The sequence below is a fragment of the Cuculus canorus genome, chromosome 5 (genome assembly GCF_017976375.1).
Source record: "Cuculus canorus isolate bCucCan1 chromosome 5, bCucCan1.pri, whole genome shotgun sequence".
In the NCBI taxonomy this organism is placed as follows: domain Eukaryota; kingdom Metazoa; phylum Chordata; class Aves; order Cuculiformes; family Cuculidae; genus Cuculus; species Cuculus canorus.
Genome location: NC_071405.1, coordinates 67090296 through 67117700, shown reverse-complemented (window position 1 = coordinate 67117700; position 27405 = coordinate 67090296). Strand labels below are relative to the sequence as shown.

Sequence of the window (27405 nt, the reverse complement as noted above, 5' to 3'; positions counted from 1 at the left end):
CAGAGTTCTAGCCACTTATCCAAATCCTACTACTGTGTACAGGGTCATCCAAGCTCCTGACTTGAGAAAGAATACAAATTTTATTCTAAGAAGGAGGAAAATAACTATTTCAGATGGATTTCAAGCGTGTAGTCAAAGCAGCAGTGTACCAGATGGGACTTAGAATTCGAAGCTTTGCTTACAAATTAGCTTCTGCAATGAAAAGTGCAAATGAGTAGGTAATTGCTGTGGCTGTTGTTCATGCAAAGTGTACGGTTGCCTTATTCTTTGGTGTTAACATCTGAATATGTGGAAGAACCGCTGCAGAAGATGATGAATCTGATAATTTGGTCTGCCGTGTAATGAATACTCGTTTGGCAGAAGTATTTTCTGTGCTGGAAAGGTAAAATATTCTAGGGAAATCACTATTATGACATCAGCATTCATTCATGCACCCGGGCAAGGAATACCAATTAACAGCCTCTAAGGTCTACAGTCATTCACTTTCAAATGCCTGCGGTAGGACAGTCACCGGGACTACACAGACTACACGGGACTACAGGGCTGCGCTGGTTCTGCTGCGGATGGACGCGCAATGAGCCGCTGGGGCAGGAGGCTGCGCTGGTTCTGACCCATTCCCATCCCGCCCCCTCCCCTCCCGCAGCCGCTGCTCCGGTCCCGCGACGCGCAACTCCGGCGCCGGACGCGTCACTCCGGTCGCGCTGCGGTGACGCGCGGACCCGGCGAGATGCGGCGGCGGCAGCGCCCGGAGCCCCCGGTGAGAGCGGCGGGACGGGGGCGGCAGTGGTATCGCCTGCGGGCGGGTAACTGGGAGGCTCCGGGCGGGGCTGCCGGGACCCCCGGGGGCTGCTGCGGGCGGCGGGGGGAGCGGGTGCAGCGGGTGCCCCGGCGGGTTGAGTCGCCGAACGCCGCGGGAGAGGGGCTGCAGAAAGAGAGGGGTTGCTCTGCCCCCAATCCCTTCTGCTCCCCCGTCCCCTCTGCTCCCCGTCCCCTCTGCTCCCCATCCCCTCTGCTCCCCAATCCTCTCCTCCCCAAAACCTCTGCTCTGAAACCCCCTACGCTCCCCCATCCCCTCCGCTCCCCCCATCCCCTCCGCTCCCCCCAATCCTCTCTGCTCCCCCCATCCCCTCTGCTCTGAAACCCCCTCTGCTCCCCATCCCCTCTGTGCCCCCCAATCCCCTCTGCTCCCCCAATCCCCTCTGCTCCCCCAATCCCCTCTGCTCCCCCTAATCCCTCTGCTCCCCCCATTCCCCTCTGCTCCCCAGTCCCCTCTGCTCTGAAACTCCCTCCGCTCCCCCCCCATCCCCTCCGCTCCCCCCCATCCCCTCCGCTCCCCCCCATCCCCTCCGCTCCCCCCCAACCCCTCCGCTCCCCCCAACCCCTCCGCTCCCCCCAACCCCTCTGCTCCCCCCATCCCCTCTGCACCCAAATTCTGTTCCCCTAAACCACCGGCTGTGGTGGCCCCTGTGGTCACGGAGCCATGAGGGGACACTGCCGAGTCCCCCCGGGGAGAGGACAACTCAACTGATATTTGATGCGCCTCCGTCACCTTATAATTCACCTGATACATAGTCCACTCCCTTTAGCTGAAAGCCAAGGTGACAAAGAGAGGTGCAGGTACGGTATCACTTCTTGCGCCTCCCGGGAAGCTGACTCTGGCTAATTAAGTAGGAAAACTGAAACCCGACTTGGCCAAACATGAGGATAAATAAATAATGTGTATTTGGAGCCTCAATACCGGAAAAGGAAGATCAGAGCTGCAGGTGACATGTGTATCAGTTGGTTCTAAGTTTTTTCCTAGCGTTTAAAGCTCTACAATTTTACCCAAAGTGTCTGTGTGCAAAGAAAATCGTGCTATTATCTTTATGAAAATGCAGGGGAATTCTGCCAATTCATTTGGTTATCCTTTCTGTGATTTCTGACCTGTGTACTTTTTAAGAAGCTTAAATTTTTGTCAAAACAATCGAACAAAGCCTTTTCTTAACTCGATAAAAGTAAGCCCAGAAAAAAAATGTAATGACTTTTGGTTCTGGGAGAAAAAAAAATTATTTGGTCACGAGTGTTAAATGTAGGAGCTGCTCATATGGGAAAAAGATCTTGTTACTGTAAGAGTTGCTCATCTGGAGAATAGATTTTACTATTTTAATGCAGAAAATAGACCTTCCATTCCAAGTGATGTTTGATATGGTTGAGCAATTAATAGCAATGTGGATTTCATTACATACTTCATCTATTTTGTTTCCTAAAATAGTTGCCTAATGATTTGTATCTACCTTAAATATTTTTAATTATTTTCTAATATTTCCTCTTTACGTCCACATATCTCTCCCTATAAAATTTTAGGAAACGGAAGGGAAATTCTTGTCTCTTTCAGATGCGCTGCTTTTATTTCCCCCTAGATCAGACAGATTCCTTTTCAGAGGGAGATGCTCCTCTTGCTGTATTTCGGGCGTTGTGCGTTCTTTTGTCAGAAACAGTGAAGAATTTTCAGCACTGGTGAGACCGCACCTCGAATACTGTGTTCAGTTCTGGACCCCTCACCACAAGAAGGATGTTGAGGCTCTGGAGTGTGTCCAGAGAAGAGCAACGAAGCTGCTGAGGGGGCTGGAGAACGTCTGACGAGGAGCGGCTGAGAGAGCTGGGGTTGTTTAGCCTGGAGAAGAGGAGGCTGAGGGGAGACCTTATTGCTCTCTACAACTGCCTGAAAGGAGGTTGTGGAGAGGAGGGAGCTGGGCTCTGCTCCCAAGGGACAGGGGGCAGGACAAGAGGGAATGGCCTGAAGCTCCGTCAGGGGAGGTTCAGGCTGGATATCAGAAAAAAATTCTTCATGGAAAGAGTCATTGGGCACTGGAACAGCTGCCCAGGGAGGGGGTCGAGTCGCCTTCCCTGGAGGTGTTTAAGGAACGGGTGGATGAAGTGCTTAGGGACATGGTTTAGGGAGTATTAGGAATGATTGGACTCGATGATCCAATGGGTCCTTTCCAACCTTGTGATTCTGTGAATGTTGGTGAGGCTTCTTTGTCTTGAAGATTACGAGTGTTTCCGTGTACGATGAACTCTAAGCTTGATTGTGTTTTGCTGTCTTGAGATTTCTTATTATTCTGGCATCGGTTTTGCTTTTCTTGTTTAAGGAGAGTTTGGTTGGCGTTTCTTGTGTGGTTCTTGTTTCGCTTGGTCATCTTTCAGCCTTGGTGCTCTCTCTGCAGCATCCCGGTGTTTTTGGATCACACAGCCTGTGTAGCTCCAAAATCTCTACATGCTTCACCTTTTCTGATTTATTATCTGAGGTCTTTCTTACCCCGATGACATTTACATGGGTTTCTTTGTGTTCTGCCCCGTGGCGCTGGACCTCGTCCAGTGTTGCTGAGGGCAACTGCAGTGTTGGTGTCAATGTTTTACTAATTCGTTGAACTCGGTTAACTTTCTACTTCGTCAGATTTCGTCCTGTGTCATTACCTGTGCGGGTTTCACTGCTTGTACTGAGCAATGATAAACTCAAACTGGAAAAAAAGCCGCTCAACTGATATTTTATGTTCCTCTGTGACCTTTAGAATTCCCCTTATACATAGAACACTCCCAGTAGCTGAAAGCAAAGGTGAAACAGAGAATTGGAGGCACAGTGTCTCCTGGTGTTGAACACCAAAGTGGTGTTCATTAGCAGTCTCTGGAGTGGAAGAGCTGTTGCTCCTGTCCCGCTTCAGGTGCGTGCCTAAAATCTGCATAATTGACGTTGATTATTCCTGTTAATTTATAAAGATAGTAGCTGGAGCCAACTGATGGTGATATGTGTGTTTTACCCGCTTTTATTAAGCATTTTAAGCTTTTATTAAGCGTTTTACCTGCTTTTATTAAGCGTTTTAAGCTTTTATTAAGCGTTTTACCTGCTTTTATTAAGCGTTTTAAGCTTTTATTAAGCGTTTTAAGCTTTTATTAAGCGTTTTACCTGCTTTTGTTAAGCGTTTTAAACTTTTGTTAAGTGTTTTAAGCTTTTGTTAAGCGTTTTAAGCTTTTATTAAGCATTTTAACTGCTTTTATTAAGTGTTTTACCTGCTTTTATTAAGAATTTTAAGCTTTTATTATTTGTTTTAAGCTTTTATTAAGCGTTTTACCGCTTGCTTTTATTAGTGAACTCGTGGTCATATTACTGCTCCCCTTCTTTTCTCCTTTTCTGTTTGTTGTTCGTTTTATCCATCCTGTTGCGTTCTGATAGCAATTCAAGTGGTTTGAGAGGAACTCTTTTTGGATATATTTTTCCTCCTCATTAACTAATCTCTTGTCGATCTCTACCCTAATTTTTTCCCTCCGTTCTTTCTTCTAAACGTCTCTTTCCAAATCCTTTTTCCATTGCTATTTTTCTGCCCATTTCCCTCCGTTATCTCTGATTTCTTACCCTCCTCTTCTATTTTTATGCTTTTTCAACACTTGGTTGAACGGTCTGAACCACTCATTGAAAAGGCTCAGTGTGTTTATTTCATTTTTAACCACGATAGAGGAAAAAAAATATCCTGAATTTTATTTTTTCATCTTTAGGAGGATAAGGGTAGAAGGGGAAAAAAAAGAGGAGAAGTAGAAAATGGGAAGTATGAAGTGGTGGTGGCAGTCTGAAAAGAGATAGAGAGTAGAAAAGAAGTTTCGTGAGGGAGCGTTTCGTGGGAGAAAAAGGCTCTGCGACTGGTAGATCTGGCAGGAGTAGTATGTGTCAGTGATGGCAGTCACTCGGATATTTTCGGAACATGGGAGATTCTGAGGCTTGTGTAAGCGTCACGTGTGCTGTTGGTAATAGAACTCTGGAGTTTGCTCTTAAGGCGGGTGCTTGGGTTTGATTTGTGATGGTTCACTAAGCAAAATCCTTACATTGCGTGAGAATAAAAACATTTCAGACTGGCTGGAAGGTGGGGCTCACTAATGCAGCTTATGCTTTCTTAAAACTGTGCAGCTTCTTGGATTTTCACTAGTTGACCTTCCTGCGGTGAAGCAACTGTGAGTAATGCCGGCGGCATCCTAGTCCAGATCCATAGCTCAGATCCCTCAGCGCTTTTCATTAACTCTGTTCAGGATAGGACTTGACGTTTTTACAGATTAGAACTTTTTTACTCATTTCCACGTCAAATGTGAATGCTTTAGAAGCTGCTACAGTCAAGAGTTATCCGTCACAGAGGGCAGCCGGGGCTAAGTGCCGATTTGTTGCCTCCTCGGAAGGTGCTTCTAGAGCAGAACGGATGTGCTTCTGCGTTTCCTGGGAACAGGAGGATACAAGTAGGGTCACAGAAGACAGGCAGGATCACTCTTCTACCGTGGGCTGCGGGGTTTGTTTGCCCTACAGACAGCTGATTGCTTGAATGAGTTGGGGAGATACTCGAGGAATGACCCAACCTGACGCTGTTTACTGAGAATGGGTAAAAGTTTATCTCCTTTGCCGCACCCGGGGACAAAGGTGAAGGGTGGAAATAATAAAAGTTGCAGAAATATATAGGGTAATAGGTAGTGGAGGTATATAGGATAAATATAGGGTAAAAGGTAGTGGAGGATAGTTGAGTTCTTTGGGCGTGGGAGGAAGGTGTGTGGAAATGAAGGCTATGTCAGGTCAGAAAGGAAAGGAGAGAGGTTAGGGTTGGTAATGAATAAATGTAGAATTAAGACAGCAAATAAAGGTTTTCAGAGAATGAACGTAGTGAGGCTGAGCAGATCGCTAAAAGACAATCAAATGCAAGGGCTACGGTGGGTTAGAGTGTCTGGCAGAGCAGATGAAGAGGAACACGCAGTGCTGTGGGCGGATGGATGTGTTACCAAGTGTGTGAGAATGATAAGGAACTGTTTGCTCTTTCTTGTATGCTGAGCGCTGCGTGTGTTGTGTCAGCGCAGGCGATACTGCATATGTTGGGGCATCTGGCTACCTGCTCTTTTCTGCCGTTAAAATGCAAATGACAAAAGACAGCTATGTTTTCTCTTCCTTTTTACTTGGGGCACCTGACGAACGCTGTAATTTCTGTGCCCAGGTATTTCCTTTATGATCATTTCTTAGGAGAGATATGTGCAAAGGGATGCACAGAAAGGAGGTGTAGTTATTGTACCTTGAAACCCAGTACTGCCTCACGCAGCCCGGGGCGTTGGTTTGTTGGAGCTGTTGTTAGAAGCTGTGTAAGCAACCTGAGTGTTCATGGCAACTGGCCGTGGTGTGAGAGTGTGGTCAGGTTTTGTTGGGTTTTTTTTGTCATTCTGAAAATTAAAACTATATTAGGAGGAGATTATGGAAAACCAAAATGAAGACAGAAAGGAAAAGTGTGAAGAATACTGAGAGCCAGAGCCCAGGTCCAGTCTCTCTTGTGCAACATCAGCTTTTTTAGGGGATGAAGATGCTGCTGGAAGGATATGCCTTCACTCTGTGTGCCAATCTCGTCCAGCAGCTGTTCTTAGCCTGAGAAGAAATTCTCTTTGTGACTCTAAATAACACTTGTGTTCTGCCACAGCATCTCGTGTGTGTACGCGTTAAGGCAAAGGGGTTCCTCCCTGAGCTCCCCTTTGATGATGCTTCTGTTCAGATAACGTTTGTGCTTTTTGGAGGTTCTGGGACTGTAACTGCTGAGAGGCTTCAAGCCAGATCAGAGGCAAAAAATGGTATCAATAAAGTCAAAAGTAGAAATACTGGGAAGTAAACTGCTTTAACTTTTCTGCATTTGGGAAATGGAGAAACATTTGCTCTGACAGAACAAATCACTTAGATGCACTTGTAAGTCTAAGTGCAGTAAACCCCATCTTTTGGATCTAAAAGATGCTCTAAAAAGCATCTAAAAAAAAATCTCTAAAAAAAATCTCTAAAAAAAGCTCTAAAAAGCATTTAGAGGGCATAATATATATGTATAGAGAGGTTTGGGGTTTAATTTTCTACAAACTTTTTATGGAGAGCGCTCTTGGTAATTTCCATTCCTGCATTTTTTTTTTCCTCTACAGAACCCCCTGCACTGTGACTGCTGATCCATGCTTGACTGCCTCCATGGGCCCTGGCAAGATGACTTCTCCCAGACTTCCCATCCTTCTAGCACTGGCATTTTCCTCTTTCTCCGTTGTTCTTTCCCGTTTAAACAGGGGGATGTGGTTTCAGGATTTCCTTCCATCTAACGTGTGCCCCATAAATGCCAAAGCCAACACTTTTTATGGCATAATGTTTGATGCAGGAAGCACTGGAACCCGGATTCACATTTACACCTTTGTGCAGGAGAGCGCAGGTAGGACCCCATGTCAGTTTGTGCACTGGGAGTACGTTGACTCAGGTTCCAGCTTCCCGAAAGAGGGGGTTTATTCCCACGCCACATTTGAGAACAACTGAAGATGTTTACAGTTTGCCCTTCGAAAGGTCTTCTGGCAGATGATTATTGTCCACTTGTGATGGTATTTTTGCTGTGAAAATATCTTTTTGTAGATCTTTTGAGATTCTGAGGTTTAATTCTAAGTATACCGGAGAGTTCTGAATTTCCAAAGATTTTTATCTGTGGAGGTGTTTAAAGGATATCTCATTGACTTGGAAAGAGGCTTGTGCTGCTTTTGCCAGCTTGCACGTTACCTTGAATTATAGTAAGAGATACTTAAATTCTGCATATGTTTATATGTCACATTCCATAGCAAGTCTAAATCACAGAATCACACAGAATCACCAGGTTGGAAAGGACCCACTGGATCATCGAGTCCAACCATTCCTAACACTCCCTAAACCATGTCCCTCAGCACTTCATCCACCCGTTCCTTGAACACCTCCAGGGAAGGCGACTCGACCCCCTCCCTGGGCAGCTGTTCCAGTGCCCAATGACTCTTTCTGTGAAGAATTTTTTTCTGATATCCAACCTGAACCTCCCCTGGCGGAGCTTCAGGCCATTCCCCCTTGTCCTGTCCTCTGTCACTTGGGAGAAGAGCCCAGCTCCCTCCTCTCCACAACCTCCTTTCAGGTAGTTGTAGAGAGTAATAAGGTCTCCCCTCAGCCTCCTCTTCTCCAAAATCTCTAAATCTCTCTAAATCGGTAAATTAAAGAGTTATAAGCACCTCCATGACTCTCCTGGGTTACGTCCAGGAGAACTCGTGTGTGCAGATGCACCACACTCCAGTGTAGCTGCGTCTGACGTGGTGCGGAGGTTCCCGAGGTGACTGCACGCACAGTGGGATTCAAGAGAGGGGATTCGCTTGGGGACAGCGAGCCAGCAGATTTGTAGAGGTTGAAGGCCAATTGGTAGAACTCTGCTAAGAAGCTCTTCGGGGTCATGCACTGTACCTCTATGGCTTCACATGATTTCAGCTTTAGTTTGGAAGGACTGGTACGAGGTCCTCCTCTGATTGACTCAGTGCGACTTGTAATATACAATATTCGGGGATAGGTTCTAGACCCAAGCTGCTCTCGCACTTGTTTGGCTCTCAGCTGCTTGAGCTCAGTCAGCTTTATTCCGTGCTTGTGAGTCGGATGAATCACTTAAGGATAAGCAGAGGTTGACTTTGTGTGTGTCTTAATATGAATTAGTATTTCACAGTTAGCTGGGGGACAGAAAGAGAAAGAAATTTTATGAAGATTAGGCAACAGTCATACTCCGTTGCTATAATTCATTAAAGTTCAAAAATGGGACGTACTTCACGTTATAACAATGTGCTCTTAATAAATTGATTGCGAACTTGGAGGGTGCGAGGGCAACATTCTGTTAAATACATTCCTGAAGCGAAGGAACAGTGCTTGTTTTGGGAAGGGAATGGTATTGTTTGCAAGGGGAATCAAGGACAGTCACTTTACAGAGGTTACAGCCAACTTATTTGAAATTAAAGAAAAATATTTGAGTTGTTAACTCTTGCGTGTACTATTGCATTTGTACAGAAAGCCTGCCGGAGTTGGAAGGGGAAATCTTTGAGTCCGTGAAGCCGGGTCTGTCTGCATACGCTGATCAGCCTGAAAAGGTGAGGCGCTCCTTCATTGCTCGTGGGTTCCATCTTCCTTCTGCGGATCTCAGTTGGATTCTACCAAGCGGTTAAAGCGTTACTAATTGGAATTGCAGACGGCCAACTGGAAATGTAAAGATTCTGCTGCTGCCTCTCTAAACCTGTTGCTCTGCTTGTGTGAGTTAATTTATATGCAGTAAAATGGAAGCTGTTGTTTTACATATTTCATCAATGGAACAATGGTTTAATTAATTGGTTAAATGCTATAACTAGTGTACTGCTTTGGGGATTTCAAAGACAAAGTGATATTTTTCTCTAGCAACATCCATATTCAATGTTTATTTCTCCTATAGCTACCCCAGTTATGAGTAAATACATACTGCTGTCTCTTTTACTAATAATTTTCTATTTTTTTCCCTTTGGTTGAAATTTTCAGTGCTGATCACTGTTGAAAATGGGGATATTTCGTTTTTATTTCTTTAGTTTAAAAGTGAGGAGGTAAGACTGCAGGCATTTTCTTTTTTAGTCATGCCACACTGGTAAGCAGGAAGAGTTCGTTTCTCCGATTCCTAAAAATGTTTATATTTTTTTTTTTGTGCCAGATCTACAAAAGCTAATTTTTTTAATAAGTTACGGTGAAGGAGAAGAATAAAGAAGCGCTCACACTTAGGTTAAGAGAGGCCTTAATCTTTCTCTAAATATATTCTCTGCTTCTATCATCAGATTTCCAATGATTTGTTTGTTTTGTTTCTTTGCTGTTACCTTTGGAACCGTGGCTTGGAAGCCAGCGCTTAGTGCTGGGTAGGACTTGCTTAGCTCCTGCTCTGTTCAAATAGTTGATTACAGTTTTAGCTGAAAAATGATTTAGGTACAGGCATTTACTATTCTACTGCCTCGGGACTTTTGTTGTTTTGTTTATATACGAAGTTTCTCGAAACACAGTTGGACAGTTCCATCTTCCACAATTAATATTAATTAACCCAGATTTATAATTATCATAAGAAATGGAAGTTATTTTCAAATGGGAGTGGTTTTGAATTGCTGGGGTTGTTTAGCCTGGAGAAGAGGAGGCTGAGGGGAGACCTTATTACTCTCTACAACTACCTGAAAGGAGGTTGTGGAGAGGAGGGAGCTGGGCTCTTCTCCCAAGGGACAGGGGACAGGACAAGAGGGAATGGCCTGAAGCTCCGCCAGGGGAGGTTCAGGTTGGATATCAGAAAAAAATTCTTCACGGAAAGAGTCATTGGGCACTGGAACAGCTGCCCAGGGAGGGGGTCGAGTCGCCTTCCCTGGAGGTGTTTAAGGAACGGGTGGATGAAGTGCTGAGGGACATGGTTTAGGGAGTGTTAGGAATGGTTGGACTCAATGATCCAGTGGGTCCTTTCCAACCTGGTGATTCTGTGGTGCACAGTGCACTCGTTTCACGGCACTGTATTGGATCAGGAGTTAGAAAGGAGCAAGAGAGCAGAGGGCGCCAAAATAATCCTCTTATTGCGATATACTTCAGTCCTGAAGTAAGCTGCCGCTTTCCAGATCCTTTGCCCTGGCAGTAAGCTCTTTCACAAGCTAAAAATGGTGCCAGAGAAATGATAGAAGAGGTACTCTACCGTGTGCTTTAGCAGTCTTGGAGCTGGGGGCTAGTGCAGGGGCTGGTCGGGTTTGTCACTCTGCTCAGTTGCATTCATCCCTGCCTTATTTGCAAACAATTTAATGTTATAATAATTCCCCAAGCCGGAATACAGTTCACCCTTCCTCCCTGAGTGCATCGGTTCTAACGAGATAATAAAGCGAAAATAAGCCAATAAGAAACCACATTACTCAACTGAGCAAAAAGATATCAATTCAACAGATTTAAATCAACTTTTTGTGCTTTCGCTGCTTCTCAGAGATGAATCTGTACAGTTCAAGATCTTGGAAATTTTTTTTTTTGCAATTGCAAACAATTAAGACATTAAATATGGAAGTTTTTTATTATTGCAGTTATTGCAATTGCAAACAACTAAGACATTAAATATGGAAGTTTTAAGTCACGTACTGTACTAACAGGTATGACAGAGATTAGTTAAGAAGGACTGTCTTAAGAAAGACGTTCAGATGTTGTATTGCACATTGGGGTGAAATGGGACAGTATAGGTCTACACAGGATGACCTTATGTGTCTTATAAAGTATCTGACATGTGGTCCTCAGGTATGATGTGGGATCTAAAAGTGTGTAAAAACAAAAGTATGCAACAGCGCTTATATCATCTTTGTGATTATATCATCTTTGCTTATATCATCTTGAGCTTTTATCATCTTATAGCGAATTTCCAGTACCTGAAGGGGCAACAGGAATGCCGGAGAGGGGCTGTTCACAAAGGCGTGTGGGGATAGAATCAGGGGGAATGGGTGTAAACTGGAGAGGGGCAGATTTAGACTGGACATTAGGAAGAATTTCTTCCCCGTGAGAGCGGTGAGGCACTGGCCCAGGTTGCCCAGGGGAGCTGTGGCTGCCCCATCCCTGGAGGTGTTCCAGGCCAGGTTGGATGGGCTTTGGGCAGCCTGAGCCAGTGGGAGGTGTCCCTGCCCCTGCATACGGGAATTTAAGCGTGGAACTTTATGGAAGAGGAATGGCTTTTGGATTTTTTTAGAACTTTAATGAGATTTGCCATGATTTCACTGAATCATCTTGTTTGCTGGGTAGGAGAGGAATTCACCCTGAAAGAAATTGCTAGAAATTTCACAGAATGTTTATTTCTGATGCCAAGCTGTAATTGTTCGAGCGGTGTAAGTAACTAAGAGTCCGGCAGTGGTGCTTGTACTTGATGAGGTAACCATCCTACAGCTGGCACCTGATTTACACCACTTGCCATGGACACGCTTGGAATTCTTATACTGCATGTAGTGAAATCTACAGACGTTCCTTCTGACCTTTGCAGCTTCAGTTTGTGGTTGCCCCATTTAGTTTCATCATACTGCGAGATGTCTGGCTTTGCCAGGTAACTCAGTTCTCTTACCTCCCTCCATCCTTTCAAACAATACTTTCCCCAAGCAATAATGTTTCTCCCACCTGAGATACGTCTCTGAATACACTTTTCCTTCTGATGTAGACGTTCTCTCTAAGGTTCTTATGAGATGTCTAACACGGTTTTTATCCTTGAGTGTGGGTGAGGTATCATCTGTAATTCAATATTGGTTTCACTGGTGTTGAGGGGGAATTTTCTGATGGTTTGTAGGAGGAAACTAAGAAAAACAACATCTTTTTTTTCCTTTTAGGGTGCTGAAACTGTCAAACAATTGCTGGACATGGCCATAGATGCTGTGCCACCTCATCTCTGGAAGAAGACCCCGGTAGTGTTAAAAGCTACCGCTGGGCTGCGTTTGCTGTCGGAGGAGAAAGCTCAAGCTCTGCTTTTAGCGGTAATACTAAGATCCTTTGGGCATATTACTGTTGCTCTCCCTCTTTTGCCTGTCATGACTCAGTTTTCCATTTTATTTAGCATAAGAGAACTTCAGCTGTGAAGAGTGACTGGAATCCTATGACAGCATGAAGCTCACAGGCTTTTACAGGCTTTCTTGTATGGTCCTGAAATCCTCTGTCATAACGTGGATAGAAGGCATGGGGAGAAATATTTACAGTGCTTGTTTCTTTCTTTTCTGGCCATTGAAATAAGGGGAATTTTGTCTACTCCACACATTTGTCTTATTTTATAATGCTGTGAAAAAGAACATTTTCCACCATCAGAGCAGATCAAGACTCTTAAGACCGAGGACTCTGATAATTATTTCTTTTTTCTAGGTGAGAGAAGTCTTCGAGGAATCACCGTTTCTTGTTCCAGAGGACAGCGTTAGCATCATGGACGGGTCTTATGAAGGTATGTTTTAGAAGGAGGAAAAAGTGAGAGCAAAGAAGAGTGGAGGGAAGAGAGGGAGACTTTGTGGACACAAAAAGGGAAAGATAAATGGTCACTACACTGAGGGAAAGAACTAAAAGTCTTCTGGGTCTGTTTGAAACAATTCAGTCCTGCTTTTCTGGGAGATTTCGATTATTTGGTCATCTGTTATGCGGAAAATGCAGAAACATGAAGAGCTTTGTGAGCAAGCTAGAGGAGGGTTCATCCAAAACCTTCTGAGCTTCTGCGAGAGGACTTCATCTTAGAAATAAGTATGCAGGCTGATGCAGGCTAACCAGCTAAAGCCTGCTCTTGGGAACTGCTGGAAAAAAGATGGTATCCGCCTCGGAAAGGCTTCATGACAATATATAGCAAGCTAGGAAGCTTGTAGAATGTGGCTAGTAAATTCTGTAATATCAGCATTAAAAATAATTATTATGATTAGCTTATCGATTTTTGAGTTAACATTGGAAGCGTTGCGAATGTTAGAGGAGAAGGAAGGAGAATTGCCAGGTATTAAAAATTAGATAATGAAATACATAGTAAAATAATATTTAAAAAAAAAAAATCTGATTGGAAAAAAGCAGCTAGTAAAGTCGCTAAGGAAATAACCTAAAAGACAGCAAAAAGGTGAAATATGTTGTATATTTGGGGTGAGAGATGATTTTGCAGTGCGTAACAGACCTCTGTAACATTTTGGCTACGTATCCAGACATATTACCTTGGACAATAGCCGGTAATAATCCTTCTGTATGTGTACCTGATAAGAGCCAACTGTGATGTTAAATTCAGTTCTGAACACTTCATTATGGCAAATATAGTGCCGATTTGGAAGGTATTCAAGGAGAACAAAAAGAATTATCATGATGCCTAAACAGCTAATAAATGGAAGATTAAAGAGCAAAATCTGTCCATGTGGGCCAAGAGAAGAGTAGAATTAACATGAAGTCTGCAAATATTCAATGAAGTATGGTGCAACGTATAGTATGTCGCAAGGATTAACAATTGAATTGCATAGTAGAGAGGAGGGTTGTACTGACAACACAGTGCAGTTTTCAGATTAAGAACTGAAGTGCTGGGCTGGAGGAGAGCGCACAAGGAATTTTGTGCGTCATGTCAGCTCATTACTTCTTTTTCTGTTGTTTGGAGAATGTATGATTTGTGCATACTGCAGTGGCATGGATATTACGAAGGTTCTATCTATCCCAGCCTATGAGATTGTAATGGATCAGTAATGCATCGTATCACTTAATTATAAGTTTGAATTAATCTCTGAAGTATAAGGCAGTTACATTAAATTATTAATGATTTCCAGGTAAATAAATAACGTGGAAGGCTGGTAGGGGTGGGCAGGAGGTTGTGGGAGTACTCAGTGGTGATTTTTCCTTTTTCACTCTTTGCAGGAATTTTAGCCTGGATCACTGTGAACTTCTTGACAGGTAATTCGGTGTAACTTTTCTCTAAATAAGAACTTGAGTCACTTCTGCAGAGGTGATCACCCTAAGTTCCTCTGCTTTGGTTGCAATGTTCCTGCTTTTCCTCCCCACTGTGGCACCAGTGCTAAAGCAGTAGATTGCTTATTCCGGAGGGTGAGCTACACCTATAGGAAGAAGGAGGTGTCTTAATCCAGAAGGTATCAGGATTTACCGAGGACTGGGAGGCACTGGCAAGGTTGGTTTCTCTAAGGTGTGTAGGGGAGTAGTGCTGCTAGTCTGATAGGAGGTGGGAAACAAGGATTCACAGTGTTCATCCCCTCCTGAACTGTGCAGCAAAAATATTGTAACGGGGGTGCGCTGGTGCTTCAGCCGTAATGGCTCTAAGAAGGTCTGGGACTGCAGTCTAGTGAAGAGAGAAGAAAATCAGTACTCTAGTAGATAGATGAGCAGGTAAAAGAGCTGCTCTGGGTCAAGAGAGTTGATAATAGGTGGTTCTGCCCTTCCACTCCTGCTCTTGACCGGCTGCATGGTGGTCACAGGATTTAAGTGTTCTCACTGACGGTCTTCTACAGGAGATGCTTTATCTCTAACGCTTAGGTTTTGCGGGATATCTGGAGATTATCAGCTTTTGTCTCTTCAGATGTGAAATTGGAATCAAGGAAGAAAGTCTTATAAAAATCCCATTGATGTTTTTGTAATGCCTTCTGTTTGCCTGCCTTTTCTGTGTGACTTTTTTTGTCCTCCAAGTCCAACTGTGAGCGTTCCTGTATTGTTGTGATAACGTGGTAACTTGATGGTTCCTTGAACAGACGTGTGGTGTCCGCATTTTAGCATTTGTGCACTTGGGGCTCTTCTGAGTGTGGTGGTGTTTGCAGGGCAGCTGTCTGGCCAGAGCCAGGATACTGTTGGGACTCTGGACTTGGGAGGAGCCTCAACCCAAATCACGTTCCTGCCACGACTTGAGGTGAGGAGTGGTTACAAGTGGGTTTGGGACTTCAAGGCCAGTGGAGAGGCGTGAGCACTGCTGTTCTCTCTGACATCACTTCCTCAGCACTGATACAAGCAGAACAGATGTGATGTTCAGAACATCTGTTTTTCTGCTCCCTTTGACACCAGCAGCTGGCTGATAGGCACTCGCAGACAAAAGAGCTTGGATAACAATGAATTAAAAAGAAAGAAAATGAGTAAAAATAAGCAGCTTTTGTTTCCTAGACCCAGGCTGGGAAAGCCCTGTTAATGCAGAGAATTCATTATATGGTAGAACACTTCCAAGGAACATTCTCACATGTTACACGAAATTTAGGATCTGCTCTGAGTTACCTAATCTTTTTTTCCATTCTAATCTGATAGCAGATCCTCACTAAAATGGAGTGAGGCCAGAGTCGGGGTGGAGGGGGGTGTCTTATGGGGCAAACATCTTTCTGATAACGCAGCCAATCCCTCTTTCTTATTGATTTCTTCCCATTTTCTGTGAGCATTCTTTGCTCCTCAGTCCATCTCTGCTGGATAACTTGGATTAACTTGTCAGGAATTCTATAGCTCTTTACAAACAGTTTAAACTGGGAGCCAAGTCTAAAATTTGCATGGGAAAATTACACGGGTATTGGAAGGCCACTATAATGTTCCGTATCTTGATATTGTGAAGTTGGTTTTGTCCTTTCTGAAGGAATCCTTTAACTATTTTTTTTGTTTACAGAAATGGAGATTTCTCAAAGGGTGTTTGAGAATGCATGGTTTTCATATCAGGATATTTTAATTCTGCTGCGGTGGGTCACGTTGAAACACGATGTGCAACTTTATCCTGTTCAGCACTGCCCGGAGTAGTCCGGGCTCACCCTCTGTTTTGTGTTGATAACACCTGCTGAAGTGGGCACCGGACCAACAGGAAAGGGTGTTGCATGTCAGGGTCTGGAGAATAAATAGAGCTCTCAAGTAGGCTGAACTGCAGCTCAGGCTTCAAACTTCAAGGGTTTGCTACTGATAGGGCCGATGGTGCAAATTAAAGCAGTGTGGAATCAAGTTTTCCGCTGCCTGCTTGCGCGCTGTGGCTGCTCCTCACCTGCTTTGTCAAGTTCGTACAAAAAAAAACCCACATATGTAGCTCAGTATGTTTCTGAAGAGGCATTTTTCTAGCAGGGATTTCACCCTTTTGGTTTGCAGAGGGGTTTTTTTTCCCCCCTTCCTGCAATCTAAGACAGTCACGTGTTTACCCCTGTATGAATTTTGAACTGGGACTCTACAATTCTAGCTCTGCGTGGTGGTTTTTTTGCTGTCTCTGCTGATTTGAATGGTTACTACGTGGCCTCTGCAGCTTCAGTCCTCTCTGAGGTTGTGCTGCTTTGCCTGGAGTAAGGGAGAGCGTCTGATACGAACGCGTAGGGACAAGAACAGATGGGAAAATGGGGTCACCAGCAGAGGAAAGACAGAAACTGAGATTGAGACCTCAGGGACTGAAAACAAAGGAACAGCAAATGAGCCCCAAACTAGTTCAGATTTACAAGAATATGACAGTTAGAAGGTAGGGACTGAGTCCCAGTGGGGTGGAGGTGCGCACAGCAGGAAGACTCTGGAATGGGGAAAACTGGAGGCAATGAGACAGAAGGTTAATTTAGAGGAAAGCACTTAAACCCGGAGGGAAAGCAGCTCTAAGACTGAGAATGGGTGGTCAAAAGTATTTCCTTGAGTATCGGCATAAACGTGATGAAAATGTGGCATGTTTACTCTGCATTTTTAATTCTTCTGGGTTCCTGAATTGAGATGTCTGCTCTGACTCGCAAAGGTTAATAGTGCTTCGAGTGCAGCATCCTGGCCTGTTGCACTCCCCTATTACACTTTATACAGAAAGATGCTTATAAATGAACTCGCTGTTAAAAGCTGCAGATATGACCACAGTGGGCACCGTTGGAAAACTGTTGTTTGTTTTCAAAGCAGATCAGATGAGTGTGCAGTATTCCCTACGGGTGTCTCTGTGATAATACATCAAAGCTGGTTATTTTTTATCGCATAATATAAAAGATTTCTTCTTTTACTTAACTTTTAGGAAACTCTGAAGGAAACCCCTGGGGATTTTCTTACCTCATTTGAAATGTTTAATAGCACTTACAAGCTCTATACCCACAGGTAAGGAGTAAAAAGGCTGCTTTCTCTGCTGGGGACAGCAGTCTTTCTGCAGAGCCTGAGCTAACCACAAATGGTGTGTCATCACTTTAACCAGCTGTTGGGACTATGACTTTTTTTTTACTAGTTTTCTTATCTACTTGAAGCATTAGTTGAAGTGGAACATGACGCTAGTTGGCTGGAAATGTTCCAGGATCATGGTTAGCATCACTTCGAGGGGAGTACTGGTCAGGCTGTTAAATGAAGAGGGAGCGTTATGAGTCAACTATATTTAAGGAGAATTCTTATTACTGGATGCAAACCAAATATTCTGGACCAAGCAGAAAGGCGGATGCTGTGCCCGTGGTCAGAACTAAAGTTGGTCGGAGATTTGGAAAGAGGACCTTCCTGAGACTTTCTCCTTCTTAGTTCTTGGGCTGAAATGGTGCATCTCATCCGCAACCAGACAAACAGTGAAACCTAGATTGATATAAACCAAAGAGGCATAAGGGACAACCACAGGCAGCTGACACACATGGAGCACAACGGATTCTTAAACGAATTGGAGGGGATACTTGGACTGGAATAGTATAACTGTGCTTACTGTGTTAAGCTAACAAGTTTCTGAGATATCTGCAGTGAAATCCAGAGAGTTACCTGCATGACTTGCAGTCCAATGAGAACTCAACCAGGAATAAAAAGAGGGTTGTTCTCAGCGGGTTACTGGTGGGGTGAAGTCTGTCATCTGAGTCAGTTACAGACTATGCTTATCTGACAGCAGAGCTCCTCTCCTGCTGATGTGACTCATTACTGTAGTCACCAATGCAGTCCATTAGATCACTTAAAATTATTGGGATTGGAAATTGTCCCCTGGAATATGATGGAGCTGGGGGTTAGTTTGGCTGATTATTCTGTAAGCATTTGTGTTGATGTGACTGAAGGGCTAAGCAGCCAAATACAGAGGTGGGATTGGAAGGCCAACGGGTTTTCAATCTAGCTGCGTTACTGAACCCACCAACATGTAATGACATTCTCATAAACGTTCACATGGTAGCTTGTAATGAGTATAACAATAGTCTGTGGAGTCACACAAAAACGCATTTCACACAAAGGCACAGCTCTCACGTAGTGGGAGGTTCTGCAGTTTCCTATTAGTTCTGCCCTAAGAATGTATAATCGTGTGTGTGGCGTAACCATGGCCATCGTATTCCCCATGTTCCTCACATACCCCTCTTTCTCCCTTGTTTTTAACATTGTGCATTTTTGCTTTTCGTGAATGTTTTGTAGAAATGTCACATCAGCTCTAACCGCTTTCTGCAGGTTTCGATTTACCCATTTTACAGCTCTTCATAATTCTTGGGTTGGTGTCACTCTTTTGGTACTCGGAACTGTTGTAGCAAAGTGAAATTTCTGTTTCAGAGAAGGAAGGCTTGTGGGAAGTAGAGGAAGGAAATTTAGTTTGGGTATTCCGGGATGTAGGAAGAGGCTGTGGGTGAAGCATCCCAGATGTGCAAGAACTAAAACTAATGTCTCTCTTTATTTGCAGCTATCTGGGATTTGGACTAAAAGCTGCCAGACTAGCAACGCTGGGAGCTATGAATATGGAAGGTATGCTCATATGATAAAATACACAAGACTTTTAAAGAGGTGGTTAGACTTGGTCTGGTGTCAGCAACCCATTTCCTCTGTGTTCGGTTCTCTATCTTGTGCTTTTCTATGTGTTCGCTGGGATGGATCTGTCTGGAAACACTTGTTAAGGAGGTGCTGCTGTGGGTTGGTGGCTTTTACCCATTTCCAGGGTCAGCCGGCAGCGGGACTGAGTGCAAATTCCAGAAAGGCATACAGAGAGACCTATAAACACTGTATAGACGTGGCAGCCTCAAAGATACGGCTTTGCAAGCACAGAAACACAAACAGCGAGAACAGATCCTTTTCCCAGGGATTGCTGCTTAGGCCAAACCCGTTTTCTAGGTCTCTCTGGTATCTGCCTGGCGTGCCGTGTTCCCCAGCTCTCCTGTTGGATTCACTGACAAGCCTAGCTTGAAGTCCATGAGCATCACACGCTGTCAATCAAACATCAATGCATAATCACACTGCTGAGTTTCCAGTCTCTGTCCCAGACCTTAAGCCCTCTTAGTCTTCGTGCCCAGACTTTGGGCCTTTTGTCCAGGCTCTAGCCGGGACCTGGGGTCTTTCCACCTTCTGGATTCTTGCTTGCCAGCTAGAATCTTGTGTTAATTAGTGGAATGTATTCAAATTGAAAATAATTTGGAGTAGAGCTTAAGGAGCAGATAGGATGAACTGCAGTGATGGATCACAAGGCTCAGCCAGAAAAGCATACTGATCAGCTGCCTGCTTAGTTGTGATTGCCTTCTTTTATCATCCCCTCCATTTTCTCACACTCGCACTTCCCTGGTCCCTTGATTCCTCCTTTCCTTGCCTTTGACCCTTCCCCTAAACATCCTGTAGTAAGTTTTGCACAGTCCCACAATCTCCCTCAACCTTTCTGTAAGAAGTTTCCTTTTTGTGTGAGACCCTGGACTGGCCCCAATAATGATGTTTTCTTCTTATCAATTATAGTATTTCTGGTTGAAACCTTCAAGGGTTCCACATTCAGTGGCTCCTATAGCAGCCATTGATCAGCATCTTAGGAGTTTTTGTCTTCATTGCTCAGTTACTCTGGGTTGGCTGCTGTTTGTTAGGGTTCGTGTGTCTGTGTGTTTAATTTGTTACCTCTCTGGTTTCTTGTCTCCTGTGATGAACAGCCATAATCTAGATATTCTTGTACCGTTTATCTCCCATTAATAAACGGGAAGCCCAGCTGCTCTGCAGCTTACAGGACAAAATGGACACAGCTTTTCCAGACTGAGGCTTGTCCAATGTGCAGAATCCATTGATTCACATTTCCATACTGCTGCTTAAAGACCTTAATGAAGCTAAGACCTAATTTAAGCCTTAAAGACCTAATTTCAGCCTTTTCTTTTCTGGTTCTGCATCTTGATCAATAAGTGTGTTAAGTTTTATCCTTTCTGCTCTCCCCTCTGGTTTCATTCCAGCTGTGGATGGACAAATGTTCCGCAGTTCTTGTTTGCCAAAGCAACTGGAGGCAGAGTGGCACTTTGGGGGAGTGAAGTACCGGTATGGTGGCAAGAAAGAAGGTAAACTAAGGAGACTTATTGCTTGTAAGAAAAGTCTTGTTTCCAGAATTTGAGTTTTCCCTCGGCAAATGTTTCATCAGTTACCTCGGGTTACGAAGGATGCCTGTCCAGTCGTACATGTGGATTTTTGACAGAGCCAAATTAAAATGCGAAGCTATAAAGAGCATCTGGCCGATGCTTTCCATGTTCTGGCTGTGATCTCTTATTACCAATGATACCTTTACAGGAAATTTTAAGGTGCAAATAAGAGATTTTTTTTTTTCTGAGCCTTTGAGCTAAGCACAAAACCTCAGACCGTGTGAAGGTACAAAAACCTGTAGGTCAAAGTGTATCTCACTTGTGGAACTGTTTCTTAAGATCCCATCCCTAATGCTGCATACAGAGGGTGAAGCCGCTGTCCTCAAGGGACTCAAACGTACCCTTTGGTGACTGATGTTGCTTTGCTTTGCAACAGGAAACGTGAGACCTGAGTTGCGGATGTGATGTGTGTGGAGTGAATTGATAAAAATGATGATGTGATGGGGAGGGAAAGTAAGGTTTTTATCTGGCAAATGTAAATGAGATTCTGCAGACCGTAGAGCTTAACAATGAGAGTTTTGCCTGATGTGAAGGAAGGTTTTCATGCCCCTACACTGGGTTGCTCAGCACGCTTTTCAGCTGCTGCTGTGATCTGCTCTGAGCAGTTCTACTTGATGATGGTGCTCTAGAGTGCAGGTGCTATGTTGGATTACGGGGGGATCTCTAAGCTCTTCTCATTTCTTATGCATCAATCTCTGCTTTTTCCCTTTTTCATCCTATTGCCACTAATTCTTCCATTTCCTGGACGTGCCTCGTTGACTCACCACCCGATCTGTGTTTGTCCTGACAGGAGAAACAGGATTCAGGCCTTGCTACTTGGAAGTGCTCGAGGTTGTCAAAGGGAAACTGCACCAACCAGATGAGATTCGTGGAAGTTCCTTCTATGCTTTCTCCTATTACTATGATCGTGCAGTTGACACCAACCTCATTGGTAAATTGGTTTGGGCTAATCCAGTATTTGTGAACATTTCAACCAGAAGGCAGACAGAGAGAGGAACCCTGGAGGCTGAGGCCATGGGGAGCAGGGAAAAGGAATGCTGTTGAGAAAGAGGGAATACGCAAAATACCTTCAGGGAAGGAACATGTGTCCATCGGACCAGTTTGATGTTCGGAGTTCAGCAGATGAGACTTGTGCTGTGAGCTCTGTTTTTTACTTGCAGCTCTCTTGTTTGTTACCAGCAGATCTCACTCCTAGCTCAGCATCACAGAGTTGCGCTCTAGGGTCAACTTAGATATAGAACATAAATGCTTTCAGGTCTGTGATGATGTTTTCTCACCTCTTCCTTTTCAGATTATGAACGAGGGGGCATTCTGCAAGTGAAAGATTTTGAAAGAAAAGCCAAAGAAGGTAATATTCATGAGTGAGGAAACTGGTGTGGATGAGAAATAACAAAAATATGAATGTGTCTAAGCAGTACGTAGTGCATGTTTGACGTCTTTTATAAAATGTTTGTTTAATCTTTATTCCATTTATACCTTCCGTGTCCTGTTACTTAGCTTTTATTAGCCAACACCTGTAACTGTTGCAGAAGAAAGTGCTCAAGAGAAGCGAGGGGAAACTAAGTGTTAGTGGCTTCTCCGTTCTGCTCGGGAGAGGAGGGATATAGTTCCTAAATGTCAGTACAAAAGAAAGTGAATTTGCTGCATCAAGAGCTCCTTCTGTCAAACTGCAGCTCTCTGACTTCTATAAGTCTGTTGCCTTAAATCCTTTTTAGAATCATAGAATAGTTAGGGTTGGAAGGGACCTTAAAGATCATCCAGTTCCAACCCCCCTGCTATTTGTTTTAATCTGTAACAAAAGGGGAGGGAGTGAGCAGAGGTCTGACAGGTCCTCCTGCATTCTTTTCCCTCTCCCTGACTTTGTTCCTAAATGTTCGGTTTAGTTTTGTACCTGCTTCTGTGAATAAAGAGCTCCCAACCTTCCGTGTTACGGACAGCTAAAACTTCAGCTTACGGTGTAAGACAGACCCTCTGAATTGTGATCATCCTCAGGATGATCAGTGGACTGTATTTGCCACCAGAAGATGCTTCATTATGTAGTTCAGGACTGACTTTTTTCTAAAATAGGACCTAAATTCTAATGATTTTTCAGTTAAGCTGAATCTCCCTAGAAACTCAGATGCCTTGGAATAGGGGGATTACGCTCTGAAGTTTTAGTGCGTGTGTTTTGCTTCCCTGGATACTGAAGAGAGCTTTGGATTTCTAAAGATGCAGCTGTTACCTAACACCATCAAACTACTTATTTAGAGCATCAGGAGATCAGTTCTGTGATCCTAAATTAATGCTCCTCTTTCTCATTTCAACAGCAGGAGGAGGATGCTTATCAGTTTCTAAATAGAAGCGAACCCTGCTTTTGATGCTTGTAGAACAGGGCAGTGACAGTTGATTCAGAAGACTGTAAATCTATTTCCCAATCACTGTCACCCTTACTGTGGAAGCCTGACTTAGCTGCAGCAAGGGAGCGGTTTGCTAGGCAAGAGCCTCTTCCGTGTCCTTGAACGAGTGTGGCTGGAAAAAGATAAAAGAAGCTGACAGCCTAGAGAAGGTGGAGGCCATTGCTGGAGCCATCCTTGGAGACTAGACAAGGAAGATAAATGATGCTGTGTTCTTGAAAGATGAAGTAGTAGCCGACTCCCTGCCAGTTAGAGGTGGAGCAAAGATTCAGACTTCAAAAAAGCTATGTGGATTATGTTGCTATTATAAAAGATGTATTTATGGAGTCGAGAGAAACGGGAATTACTATATAGTTTATTCTCCAACGTTATAGAACAGCTGTGAATCATGTGCCACGTATAATAGAAGTGGTTGGCTTGTTTTAGTAGGCTTTGGCTTGAGGTCTGTTCAAATGTACAATGTAGATAAAAACTCCTTTATTTTGCTGAGATCTTCTTTTTTTTTCCTTCCTTCCTTCTCTAGTCTGTGATAACATGGAGAGGTACAAGTCAGCCAGTCCTTTTCTATGCATGGATCTCACATACATCACTGCTTTACTAAAGGAAGGTTTTGGGTTTAGGGACAACACGCTTTTACAGGTGAGAAAAACATTTAAATCCCAAAGCTCGCTTCCAAATTTTTCTTATCGGTCACTGTGCATTAGTTCATTTTTATGGCTAATTATTTAACTGAGTCTTTCTAGGGTTGTTACATGCAGCTGCTGTCATCTGTGCAACGTATGAGTCTAGAGAACTGTTGGGAACAGCTTCTTTCTTTTCCTTTATAGTTAACAAAGAAAGTGAACAACATAGAGACAAGCTGGACTTTGGGTGCTACCTTTCACCTACTGCAGTCACTGGGGTTAACCTATTGAGCTGTGACATTCCTGTGGACTTCAGTATTTCTGAAAGGCTGAGAAAGCAAATTGAGATCTTCAGGTACGTTGTTCAGCTGGAGTTAAGTCACAGAGCAGAACGTGGACCAAAGCTATGGGGCAGATCTTCACCCCAGACTGGCATTGTGCGTAATGAAAGTTGCTACAGTATGATATATATAATTGTGATTGCAATAAATGATCCAGAAGTTGCCTTCTAATGTCAAAGGGCCTAAACCCCAGCAGAGTATCCGCAAGGGGCTCAAAGCCAGCATTCACCAGCACGTTTGTACAGCATCCCATTGCTAGAAGCACAGAGTACCCGGCACTTACAGGCACGTGACTTCCCTTTTTATTTTAAACATAATTTAAGTTTGCTCGCGAGATGTTAAACACAGAAATTAAAGATGACATCAACAGTCATTCAGAGAAAAGTGAACAACTCCGGATGCTGCCAGCCTCAGCGTCCCAAGTATAGCCGGCTGTTAGCTTAGCTAATACAATTCAGGAAGGCTCCAGTCTTTCAAGGAGGGGCCTATTCTGAGCACACTTTGGGCAAGGATTTGGGAAAGGTGTTGGCTAAAACGTGGATTGTAACTCAGCAAGCATTTCTTTAGGCAGCAGTCATTTCCTGAGCAGAATGTGTGCCTGACTGCTGTGTTCCTTTTTGCTGCTCCTCACAGTTCTGTGCAGCTGTACCGTAAATGTGGCTGCCAGACCTGATAACTTGCTCTGAATGCAGAGCTGTGGTGAAACAAGTTGTTTTTTCAGTTGTTTAATAGGTGAAAATAAGGAAGAGGGTGGAATTAGCATCAGAAGCAGAGGGAGAACAAGAGGAGAAACAGCTTTATTTTCTTATCCCTTGTTTGCTTATGCTTTATCCATTTTAAATTGTTTTAAACTTCATTTCTCTTTAATTTATTATAGTGGAGTTGGACCCATAAAATGGTGTATGCAGCCCTGCATTGCTCGGGAATTATTTTTAATATATACAGCAGGTCTTTAGGAAGGGTGCATCCAATGAAGGGGATGCAGCTGTTCAGGAAGCCCAAGACTTCTGTCAGGATAGCAGGAAGCTATTTGAGCAGTTGTTTAAAGTGAAGCTTGTCATCTCTTTCACACCAAACACAGAGAAGCAATGCAAGATGAGTATTTTAAATAGAGCATTGTCAATAGACTAGAAAGCTGGGCTGTAGGATCCTGGTTTTTCTTGTTTAATTGGCTGTAGAGAACATGAAGATTGCTCAAATACCTTGAGGCTCCAAGTGCGGACCTTGCATTGTCCTAAGTAGAAACAGCTGTAGAGACAATTTTTTCCACCCCATGTAATAGTTATTAGCTAGTTCATCAAAAAAATTCCTATCTTCTACCTACCATGGAATATGTAAAGCGAAGATGAATTTACCCCAGTCGTAAGAACAGAAAGGTACTACTCCTGCGACTAAGGGAAGCTTTTACCCACTTTATCCAGCAGTTACCTGTTTGCTATACCACCTTTCCCATGCCTGTAAAACCAAAGACTGCCTTCACGCTACTTTCTCTGCAAACTGGATTTCAAAATAATTGGCAATTCCCAGCAAGGGGAGGAAGTGGTGCACTTGTGCCCTCATTATTCTTGCCAAGCAGTTTGGAAACTTGGAAATTTGCCTTATTGTGAACATTAGTCCACTTTCCTTAGTTAGCTGTGTAAGTTTGACTGTGGCTGATTAAGCTACCCCCGTCTTATAACTCAGGTTTTATGGCGCTAGGGTGAAAGTAGTGCTTTTGATTGAACAAGTTCAGTCAGCAACAAGAGTCCAAGGGCTGGAGATGGAGCTACCTGCACTCGTCCCACCACTTGCCGTAAATTCAGGCTGTTTCTTTGAAACAGAAAATACTCATCCAAGATCCATATTAGGAATTCCTCAATGTTACACCAAACTTATGTTCCTTCCTCACTAAAAGTTTCTGTTGGGACATGAATAAAGTAGTTGTGGTCTTGTCAAGCGCAAACATTTCCTGTCCCCCTTCCTAGTGTTTGGCAAAACTTAATATGTGGTCTGGTCTGCACAAGATGGTCTCAAACGCATTCATTTTGTTTGCGGTGAATAATTGTATTAAGTTTTGTATGCCCAGAGAACGCAAAGTAGGATGCAGCGGTCACTGCCCAGGCTGTGTTACTCCTCAGAGCTAGCTAATAGAATAATCCAGATCTTCTTTCAGTCTGAGCCAGTGCTGTGACAAACTCTTGGTCTTGGGGGCTACAAACCATAAGCAGTGAGGCTGGATTTGGAAGGGAAAGCGGGCTGTTCTATCTAAGGAAGAAGCAGCAGCAGCGTATCTGCCAACTGAGTAGGCGCTAACCCTGAGGAGTACAGGGCTTGGTTTTGTCTGGAGGGAGGATGGTCCAGGGCAAGATGGGTACCACAAAGAGGAAGCTGCTTTTTCTGTGTTCTTTGCCTCAGAGTGGTACTACAAATGCTAGGTTGGAACATCTGCTTCCCACTACCAAAGTTGCATTAAATCTGAATGCTCAGGGTCTTCATTTGTCAGTGGCACAATTTGTTAATTGAAGCAAAACTGCTGCTATCAGGGGCCTCATCCTGCAGTCATGAGAGAAAAACTCAGCTCCAAGGTTTCTTTTACAAGAAACTGCAGAACTGAGCCCCTGCTGTTTACATCTGAACTACTCAAGGTGTGTGTGGGATCTAGAGAAGCCAGTTAAGTCCTCGCACTTACCCTAGTGCAATGAGATTATTTATTAGCTTAACTAAAGCCTAAGCAGCCTTCTAAGAGAAGAGTTCTTGCAACCTGATTTTTATCTCCTCCTTCATATCTTTTAGCCAGTCACTAACAGGAACTGCCCAATATAAGTGGCTGAAGAAGCACAAGTAATGGCTTTCAGTTAAAAACTTACATTTCGTTCTTTCTGACATTAATTTCTGACACCGGTGAATGTTATGTGTGAACCTTGCCCATGGGCAGTGCTCACTTAATATTGTGAGTGTCCAATGTCTCATGCAGGAGACTGGCATTTGGAGCCTAAGACAGAATATCCTGAATGTCTATTTTAGTAATTAAAACATTTTTAACAATATCCAAGATGTTGTGGTGCAGTTTTCTTTCCTATATATTATTGTTGTCTTACATCTCTTCCACGGAGCCCTTAAGATCAGCCAGTTCCACAAGAAACACCATTATTAAATAAAGCACCAAGAGAAAGGGTGAAAGAGACAGGAAAGGACCCAAGGGTGCTGGTCGACAGCTGGCTGAACGTGAGCCAGCAGTGTGCCCAGGTGGCCAACAGCATCCTGACTCGTACCAGAAATGGCCTGACCAGCAGAACTACGGACATAATCATCCCTTTTAATACTGTGTTCAGTTTACTACAAAAAAGACATTGAGGCACTGAGTGTGTTGAGGAGGGAAAAATCACTGATGAAGGATCTAGAGAATAAGTCCTACGAGGAGCAGCTGAGAGAACTGGGGTTGTTTAGCCTGGACAGCTGGATTTGATGATTTTAGAGGTTTTTTTTCCAGCCGTATTGATTCTGTGAGTCTATGGTTCCAAG

General features: G+C 43.8%; 1 protein-coding gene across 4 annotated transcripts; it reads left to right on the top strand.

Moving 5' to 3' along the window:
* Positions 1-474: 474 nt before the first annotated feature.
* ENTPD5 (ectonucleoside triphosphate diphosphohydrolase 5 (inactive)) lies at positions 475-26930 on the top strand. Of its 4 annotated transcripts, none has more exons than XM_054068167.1 (14): positions 630-757; positions 6949-7223; positions 8846-8925; positions 12163-12306; positions 12686-12761; positions 14183-14218; positions 15091-15179; positions 17256-17335; positions 18858-18919; positions 20368-20469; positions 21338-21478; positions 21839-21895; positions 23464-23579; positions 23768-26930. In XM_054068167.1, exons 2-14 carry the CDS (start codon positions 6992-6994, stop codon positions 23852-23854), a joined length of 1302 nt encoding a protein of 433 aa, XP_053924142.1. In that variant the 5' UTR covers positions 630-757; positions 6949-6991; the 3' UTR covers positions 23855-26930. The 4 variants fall into 4 exon arrangements, with proteins under 4 accessions (XP_053924140.1, XP_053924142.1, XP_053924141.1 ...); XM_054068166.1 differs by lacking the exon at positions 630-757 and adding an exon at positions 3095-3701; XM_054068168.1 differs by lacking the exon at positions 630-757 and adding an exon at positions 4779-4980.
* Positions 26931-27405: the final 475 nt, after the last annotated feature.